The 10,075-nt window shown below is 41.1% G+C and overlaps 1 protein-coding gene across 1 annotated transcript in view; it reads left to right on the forward strand.

The window, feature by feature from the left end:
• FAM124A (family with sequence similarity 124 member A) overlaps positions 1-10,075 on the forward strand; it is a 20,174-nt gene that overhangs the window by 2,397 nt on the left and 7,702 nt on the right. Inside the window, exon 3 of the mRNA XM_025207184.1 lies at positions 5,266-6,005. Within this exon, the coding sequence (XP_025062969.1) occupies positions 5,266-6,005 (740 nt within the window). The remainder of the gene's footprint in view (positions 1-5,265; positions 6,006-10,075) is intronic.

Below are 10,075 nucleotides of genomic sequence, written 5' to 3' on the forward strand. Positions count from 1 at the left end.
TTATTCTTGGTTTCTCCTTATTCAACAAAAGATGATTTTCTATGCTGTATACATAATCCCAGCTCCTAATAATGGTTTTGTGCAGTATTTTGGTGGTCTTCAGAGCCTGTTTGTTTTAACATCTTGCACTGATGGGTACATTGAGTGATAGCTTTAGAATACTAATGCTGGGGCTGGTTCTAACAAAGCTTTACTTTTTGAAAAGTCTTTAGACCATTCAGTGCTCCTGTGCCACACTGAGCAACAAGAGGGCAGAAAGGCCATGCTCAATGATTTGTTGATGCAAAGTAAGCAGCCTACTGGAACTATGGCTCTCTGCTTCACATTGTGCCCAGGCTCCTTACAAAGCTGTCGTCATTTATTTGCATAAATATCACGCTTACCCCTTGTTACAGCCTTCAGTAGCATTTGTGTGACAAAGGAAATGGAGGGAGGCAGATTTAAAATGTCTTGCATTCTCATCTTGGAAAAAGAGATCATTGCACAGCAACCCAAAAATATATTTTTTCTTTTTAGTGTTTTTTTCTTTTTAAGGTTTTTTTTCTTTTTAGTGCCCTCCACACAGATTTCTTTATCCACTTCTCCCCACCCCACTGCTCCTATTTCTTATTTTAGAGCCATTGCTTCTTCCCAGTATAGGAATCCAAAGCACAGACACCTCAGGATAATATGACTTGTGGTATTTGCTGCAGAACAGCCTTATGATGACCCAAATTTCTGGGCTTCAAGTTGTTGGTTTCTTCCATTAACCACTTGACAGAATCACTCCACATCACCCATTTTCATGGCAGTACTGAGAAATTTGTTGTCACTGTATTTTTGATTATCAGGTTGACTTGCCCAAATTCCCTTTCGGTTAAAAACACATTTGCTATCCGGTCTACACATATATATTGCAACGTTTCCCAAATTGTGGTCCACAGGGCATTTGCTGGTGGTCTGTGAAGAGCTGATGAGTTGCATCTGGCTTTTCCTCTCTTTCCTGCTCGTAAATTGCATTAAAAGTTCACTAAAATAAAAGTTTTTCCCTAATACTTCTTTTCCATTAAAGCAACTTCTAAGGAATCACAGGAATGGTATTGCAATGCCAGCAGGAGGGGAAGGGATTCACACAGTTGCAGAAAGAGAAGAGACAGTTCACAAGACAATTAGAATGCAGTCCATACAATTAAAAGCTTGATTAGAATCCCTGCTCATTCTAACTCATTTGAGTACTGTTCCCACTCATGTTCAAAGACACATGCGCAATTTTGTAGTCCTAAATAAAGAGATCCATTTCAGCTGAGAGAGCCATAAAATAAATCAGAAGGTGTTTTATGGAGCTGTTTGGGAACTCTACTTAAATGCATTTCTCTGGCATGCAGCTCCAAAAGAGCGAAAGTGCCAAGTTCTCCACTGTCCTCCAACCAGAAAGCACCCTGTATCAGCCCTGTCTGCTGTTAGACATTGGGCACATCTACACATACATTAACATGCTGTAATTACAGGTACTTAACTAAATGCACTATAATCAGTGCTACTGCACATTAGCACCAGCACACACTTTTTAGGTGATGCTAATGCGCAGTAGACTAATTCTACTGTGCATTAGTGCACTATTACTTTTTTGTACCGCACTAATGCACAATAGAATAAGTCTATTGTGCCGTTAGTATCTCATGTAGACGTGTCCATTTAGAGCAATTTTAGGCACTACATCATATTAAATTCATTTGTGCGTTTCAGAGGTAAGGATTTTTTGCCCAAATAGCTTTCAGATACCATGATTTTTGTGCTCCTTGCTGTTGTTGGTTTTCACTAAACATGTAAGATCTTCAGAAATTGACCTTTAAGACTCCTGAACACTCTAACTGGGTAGAAAATTCAAAAGGCAAGATGTTAAAATAGAATTCCACTGACTAAATTCTAAGTACAAAGCCAGGTAGCACAAATAAAAATAAACAGACTTTTGGTAGCTTTTATCCTGAAGATTCTGCTTGTAGGTTGTATCCCTTTTCCCTACCCATTAGTTTTCATTGTCTTTCATATGTAGCTCTTTGAGTCAGGGATTCTTTTTTTTTCCTATCTGTAAATGTACCCATTTTGGATACTACCAAGATATAATAATTGTAATAATAGTAGTAATATGTCATTTCTGATAAACTTTTCTAACTTTTAGGTTTGGGGGGGTTGTTTTTTTTGCAACTATTCCTGCGTCAACCTATTGCTACACTCTTTTAGGTGAGCATGATCTAGGGGAAACAAGTGTGACTGACTGAACAGTACTGTATTTATTTGAACATAAGACAACACCCTAATAATTAGTTTCTATATATGGAAATTTTATAAATTTGTTATAATTTTCCAAGTATAGAATCTAATTATTGGAGGTTTGCCTTGAATTTGTTCCCCTCCCACTGCTACAGTAATGAAAATAATTCTGTGGGGAATGAGGTGGCCACCTTGTTTCTGCCCCCCAACTTTTTCTCCCTGCAGCCCTTTACCTCCTTACTATCAGATCCCGCTCTCCCTGAGCACATGGAAAAGAGGCAAATCTGAAAACACTGGGTCTGTCTACACAAGATGCTTTAATGCACATTAGACTAATGTGTAGTAAAGTATCACCGTCTACACATAGACAGCAATTACTAGGCAGCATAATAGTCTAATGTGCCATTTTTCTAGAACTGTAAATGCAGGTACTAGAAAAATGGTGCATTAACTAATACACTGTACCACATATGTAAATGCTGACCAGGAACAAATTGCTGTCCTGGCTTGGTGGGATGCTGCCTTCTAGCCACATGGAGATTGGGACAGGTCCCAATATCTACATGGCTGAGAGGCAGCTGCTGGGCAGCCAAGACAGATCTCAAGCTGGGACAATCCCAAGCAAGACAGTTTCCCCCACCACCCTCTGAAGCTCAGCCCTAAGCCCCCCGGATCCTGGAGCTCCCCCTGGCTGCTGCAGGGGGACAGAATGGGGCAGGAGCAGCCGTGGACTGAGCTGCTCCTGTTGGGCTCAGTTTGCTCCCAATGGGGGACATGTGTAGATGTATGCCAGGGAGCACTTTAATGAATCTAAATTTTCTGCGCAGATAATTCAGGCACATTAATTGCATGTATAGACATGCCCACTGACGTTGAAATAAATATGTCTGTAGTAATTTACATATAGATAAATTACTATAGATTCCTATAGACTTAGTTCATTCAGTATTGATGCATTTTACCTTTTCTGAAACTGCTGCAAGTTTTAGCACAGGTACTCCAAAAAACACGCTTTTAAGCAGCACTTTTGTACCTACTTTTATATATATAGTAGAAACTATGCATGATACTAATCCAAAGCTAAAAGGCTCAGAATTTACCATGCAACCCACTGGGGTGGGCTTCAGCAGGGGCAATAACATTTCAAGCCATGCTGCCCCCACAGCTCAGCACTGCTCATCATGAGAGGGTACTCCAGATACCGCCCCCTCCCCCCCCACAACAAAGGAACCATGTGTTAATTAGCTCCCCACTGATGATGGGAACTGGGTGTTCTTGTCATGAGTCCTGGGATCCTCCAAAAATTTTATATGCAAATAAGGTGCAGAGCAGTCTGGTCTGGTTTCACCTTATGGGCTAGGGACAGACATTACACACACACTGGTTTAAGTGATAAGAAACTGGTTTAAATCTGTAACAGAACATAAGTTTGGTGCACATAAACCAGTTTCAAAATGGCTGAAACTGGATTAAGATAAACCTGGCTGAATATAGTATCAGACTTAAGCAATTTGGGTCAAACTGGTTTATGCAATGTCTGCCCCAGACCCTTTCCTTGTTTAAGTTAAACCAGAGTCCCCCAGTATCCCAGATGCTTTGCAGCCCTGGGCTGTGCTGTCTGCTTCAGAGAACAGGGCTGGCCTGCCCTTCTGCTCCCTAGCCAGAGCTCCAGGAAAGACTGCAGGCACAGCAGGATCTGCCTGGATTCCTCCTGCCCCCCCTGCCAACTTGCTGCTCAAGCAGGGATTCCCTCTCCCTCTCTCCCATCTCCCACATCACGGACTCCAGCCCTACAGACCCTAGGCATGTGATATGCTAGCTAAGGCCAAGAGGTGTGTGTGTCTCCAATTTCACTGGGACAGGCAGACAGACCAGTGTCCGCTTAGGGTACTTTAGAGGTAATTAACAGGCCAGCTGGTAATATCCCTCCATTCCTTCCTTGGAAAAAGCTGTTTAAGAAGAGCTTGAACTAATGAGAGAGACTTTTGTTTTGTTGATGGGCTGATAAACACTGTGTAGACAGTATGAAGAAGCAGGGAGAAGGAGATTGAAAAGCTCAGTATCATCAACAGATGCATGCACTGCCCCTCCCACCCTTTGCCTCAGAGTGCTAGCTCAGGGCTGGGGTCTAGCAACACTCCCACCCCTTGAGCAGTGACCTGGGAAAAGCCTGGGACTCTGCAGGCAAGGTGGGATTTAAACCCCTCCCTAATTGGAGCATCCTGCCGCAGCCTGGCCATGCGGCTCCTCAAGTCACTGTGGAAGGGAAGGGAAGGGAAGGGAAGGGAAGGCTGCTCTATCACCCCCTGGCTTCTAGCCTGAGCCACTGCAGGCATGTGCATCAGTCCAGAGGGAATGTCTTTTCAGTTGCATACTGATTCAATCTAGGCAGTTTAAACTAACTTGCAAAGATTGAATCAATTTAGGCTAAGGGTTTTTCAATGTCTCTCCCTACCCATGGAGGGCAAGGCCTCACTACTCGTATATGACAGGCTGAGAGGGGGTGTCAGGGGGATTCTGGGTGAACTCTTTGGGGCCCCATTTGGGGATGTTTGCCAGACATTTAAGGCTGGTGAAAAAAACAGGAATCATTGATAATGGGAAAGAAAGGCACAGCTCAGCTGTAGGAGTGAAGAGGAAGTTGAAATGTATGCATGAATGACACACGCTCCTGGAGGCTGGGGGGGGCACGGCAACTGCCCGCAGGTGTTTTATAGTCACACTCATTGTTGCCTGCATTTAGTCAACTTCATAGTTGATTTCCATTGCTGAGCACTTGCTAATTTTGGCAGCAATTTAATGATAAACAATGTATTTAATGAGGTTTCTTTATGTGTGAACGTAAGATGAGGAGCTTTTTTTCTCATGCTGATTGGAGAGAGAAATCTTCTCTTTTGTTTGAGTAAATGCAGTATATTTTTTTTCTCCAAGGACTACATGAAGTCACTACAAAATGCAAAGAGGTTTTAATAAGTAATTTCAAAAACCTAATATTGACTTTTTTATATATATCAGGTGAACTTTCTGTGGAAGATGTACACGATCCTTTCCTCGTTAGTGTTCATATTATCACAGATCCAGGTGAATCCAAGATTCTCCAACAAGCTATTGATAAGTTGTTAGCTTGGATCCATCCAGACCTCCAGCTATTCCGAGTTTCAGAAAGACGGATTGCGAGGAAGCGCAGGAAGTCTATCAAGGCTGCTGTCTCTCAGCCAGCCCTTGCTGTCATCTTGTTTCTGCAGGAGGACTATGGAGAAGAACCAATTTTGCAGCTCCATGAAGCTTTTCAAAGACCACCATGGCATTATCACCATAGAGAACAAGTGCATGGCAAGTTCCTTCCATACTTACCATGCAGTCAGGACTTCTTTACTCTGGCCCAAGGGACCCCGCTGTGGGCCATCCGGCCGGTGCATTATGGGAAAGAAATTATCCGTTTCACCATATACTGCAGAAATGAGAACTTTGTTGACATGTTGAAGCTGTATGAATTAATCCTGAAAAGACCAGTGTGTCAGAAAAAGGCAGATTTCTGTGTCTTTACTGTCTATGCCAACATGGATATAGACATTCAATTCTCCTTAAAAAGACTCCCCAAAGGCCAGATTCCAACACTGACAGAGTCCGCAGTACTGGAGTTCCGAGTAAAAGATGTTGGACAGCTTGTTCCTCTCTTGCCAAATCCTTGTAGCCCCATCAGTGAAGGCAGGTGGCAAACAGAAGACCATGATGGGAATAAGATCCTTTTGCAGGTATGCTTTACCATATTTAATTCAGTGTATGGTTGAACCTAAAAACAGCAAATGAAGAGTGAGACCTCTATCTCTGTGTCCAGACTGCCAGAGAGCAAAATATGCTGCTCAAAAGGGAGCTTATAAATTCTTTGTACATGTTAACAAGTAAAAGATAGGTAAAGCTGTAGGAAATACTATGATCCTTGGTTATTGATAATCTCTGAGACTGAGATAAGGCAGTTGTAGAAAGGGGAAAGTTAGTTACCTGTTCAAATTGTGAATAGAGGAAATCTTTCAGTCTTTGACAACACAAATCATTTTCTTAGGTAAGTGAGGTTGACAGACTGTACCTTAGTAAATGGTCTGGGAATATTTATCTCTTCTACAATATACCTATCAGATCTGGGAGAAAGATGAAAGGAGGGAAAAAAAGGAGCACCTAGCTGTATGTGCTTAAAGAAAGACTAAATAGTGTTGACTAAAGAGGAAGGGAAAACTCCCTAAAGACACCCATACAGTTTATCAAGCTGTTCAGATTCGTAACAAGTGCTAGTGAGTTAAATAGAACATCCAATAAGCACTCAAAAACTGTGTGTTCCTCAACAATATATATGCAATCATTTGAACAGAGGCATGAAGGCATTAAGGAGTGGTCTCTGTTCATCCATGTGCACCAAATCCACAGCTTCACTACTATGAAGGGTTTATCGCACTTTTATTCTTCTGCATAATTGAAATAGAGAACACCTACTATGCTGGTAGGGAAGTAGCAATGCATGCCTCCCTGCACTGTCTACAAGGGTGCCTCAGTGGCTTTTCAAATAAAGAAATCAAGTAGCTTCATGTAGTAATTCTTGTGCAGACTTAAGGATCCATTTCCCAGTACTAATTTCTTGAACCACAAAGTTCTGTTTGGTTTCAAATGTGTAGTAATCTTCCAGTGAAAATAACATGTAACACTAAGATTTCTGTAATTTCTATGCATGGTATGCAAGGAGAGAAAAATCAGATAAATAAAAATACAGCAATAGCTAAAGGAACACCAGACTGTGAGAGCATGGAAAGCATGAGAAAGAAGATACTAATATTGATTAGAATGGTATTTAATATCATGGAGAAGCAGGGCTGGAAGAGACTTCCAGAGGTCATTTAGTCCAACCTCCTCAGTAGGCAATCTAGTTAGTAGAAGGATAGTCCGTTGTTCCAGCCAAGAAATTAGATGAGTTCATTAAAGCCAAGAGTCTGGGCAAAATGGAAGAACTAGAACTATTGGTGCAGAAGGTGTAACTAGATATTATAGCACTAAAAGAAAAAATAAGTAGCATGGCAATCATTAGCAGGACATAGCTGTTGAAGAGCATGCACAGTTTACAAAATATTGAACTAAGGGTAGTGGTAGGGTAGTGTTGTACGTTAATGAGGTGGAAGCTGGTAAAGAATCAAGTAGGGGATACATGGGTAAAAAATGAATTGGTTTGGTTCAACGTCACGTTGAGGAATGATGGTAGAAAAAGGTACTATTTTGCTAGCTGTATGGGTTTACATGTAGACCCCTGACATGAGATTAGATATTAGATGGGGATTTTATCCCTATCTAAGGATTTTATTATTGAGATAACTAATAGTGACACTTGTGCCACTTTAGGAGACTTCAATTTCCCAACTACAACTGGAGAAGAAATGCTACTAATAATAATAGTTAGTCCCAGTTATTTCTGGACATGATAGCAGACAGATTTCTTTAACAGATAGTTACTGAACCAAGAAAAGGTGACAGCAATTCAGTGTTGAATTTTGATATGTAATAAGGGCATTATAGAAGAGCTGGGTGTAGAAAATAGCTTTAGTTTGAGTGAGCACAAGGTGATTCAGTCAAATTAAATGGAAAGATGAAGAAAATTAGGTCTGTAGCCTAGGTTTTGCATTTCTAAGGAGCAAAAATTGAGAAAATAAGGGAACTAGTTAATGAAGACAACTAAATTGAAAAGCTGAAGGATTTGACTGTGTGGAGGAGGTATAACATTTCTTTAAGTCAGAAGTGCAAAAACCATCTGAAATTTGCATCTTAAGCAAGGGAAAACAACTTGAAGAGAAGGATGGATGATGGAATGGAGAGCCTGCCATATGAGTGAAGACCAGAAGGGCTTGATCTGTTTATGAATGAAGGTAGAGAGGGATTTGATTACTGTCTGTAAATACATCAAGAGCACAAGGCACATGGCAAGGCCAAAAGTGTGTTTATGTTAGAAGACAACACTGACAAAAGAACAAGAGGGTATGAAGTAGCCATGAATAAATATATTCTGGAACAGGCTTCAGACCTGAATGGGAGGGGCAAAATACCCAACTAGGATTATCATGGAGCTTGATTACTTTATGAAAGGGCTTCTTTGACATGGCTGACTGCAGTAGCAGGAGACTGCATTTCTTGACCTGGGAGATACCTTCCAGTTTCATGTTCTTATGACAATCATGGGTGGGGGAGGGGATTGTAAAACACTTTGGCTGCCTTCAGACATGCAGGCACATGTGCTTTGTAGTGCCACAAACCTCTTTGCGGTGCTTCAAATCACACGCCCGGGATGTTAAAACATGCTCCACACTGTAAATATGCAGTGCAGGGGCAAAATTTGCTACTGGGATTTCCTGGTAGGAAAAAAAAAAGACACTGAGAAAAAAAGCAGCATGGCACATGCTACAATAGTGTTCCAAAACAAACAGAGGCTTGGTCCTCCGAGGAGATGCTCTGGCTGCCGGCCAGAGCATCTCTACTATTTCATTTGTGCTCCAGCATGCCGGGAGCCAGGAGGAGCAGGGAAAGGGCAGTTTGCTTGACAGTTTGTCCCTACCAAAGCATATGCTGTGGCACAAATTTGTACCACTACTATTTGTGCCTCTGTAAGCGCATGCCCCTGCACATCTGGATGCGGCCTCTCTTGCTATTGCTACAGCATCAGTAATGAATTTTACGTTTCATCAGAATCACAGCACACTAATATTTTGTAGTTTGTATCTATTAATAAACAGAATATTTTGATTGATCCATATGCAAAACAATTATCTCTACATGCACAAAGTTATCACTGATACCTCATAATAAAGGATACCTCTCTTAGTAATAAACAATTGGTGTTTATTACGCCTGGGATTTGAATATTCTTCAGTGATTAGCTTAACAAGATGTGACCTGTATGTATTTCCTAGGATACTTGCAGGGTCTGGGACACTTGCCAACCACTCGGATTGCTCCATGTTCTTAGCACATGTTGCAAATGCAATTATCAAGGAGTTTAGAGAAGATGGAAGCAAGGGAAAAAATATTAGTGGACAAGACTGGGATTTATTACCACAGACACTAATTCCTTTGTTTGCAAATAGAACAGCCCTAAAAATAAATTGTTTTGTCACAGCATCTTTCTTTGGTCTGCTTGCCCTAATTAACTCCAAGGGCCTCATCTTATTCTAGCTGAAATAAAGGAGAGAACTGCTGTTGGCTTTAGTGGGAGCAAGGTTAAGCTTATGATCAGTATTGCTTCTGACATGATTTTGATGTGTTGAGCTATAATTTACATGTAGTTCAATAAATAACTGTTAAGCATGCCCATGGGATTCCCAAAAGTAGACCTGGGAGTGCAGATGTGTTCCATCTGCATTACATGAATTCATTCTGCATACTCCTGATAAATGTTGGCAGTGCAAAATTTTTGAAGACAAGAACTAGTATTAGAGCTACTGACCTAAATGAATATCATCAGATAAAAAGCACCTAAATCTTGCACAGAACATCTGATTTTTATAGCTAGTAAAATGCATGCCATTATCTATGAATCCTCCTATTTATCCCTCTCCTACATGAGCCATGAGAAGAACAGAATTGCCTACTTGGCATTCAGCTTGTTCATACCACTTGCAGCTCTGTGTGAAGTCAGTGGCTATAATCAAATCTCATGCTTCAAATGGTTGCATACAGGAGTCAGGAAGGATTTTTACATGTGTTTACACAGGCCACTGATTTCAGCTGAGGTATCTGGGTTCTCCTGTAAGCCACTAATGTATAACAAGATAAATATCTGTTTTAAAGAAGTAGA

This window comes from Alligator sinensis, unplaced genomic scaffold, assembly GCF_000455745.1.
Source record: "Alligator sinensis unplaced genomic scaffold, ASM45574v1 scaffold324_1, whole genome shotgun sequence".
In the NCBI taxonomy this organism is placed as follows: Eukaryota; Metazoa; Chordata; order Crocodylia; family Alligatoridae; genus Alligator; species Alligator sinensis.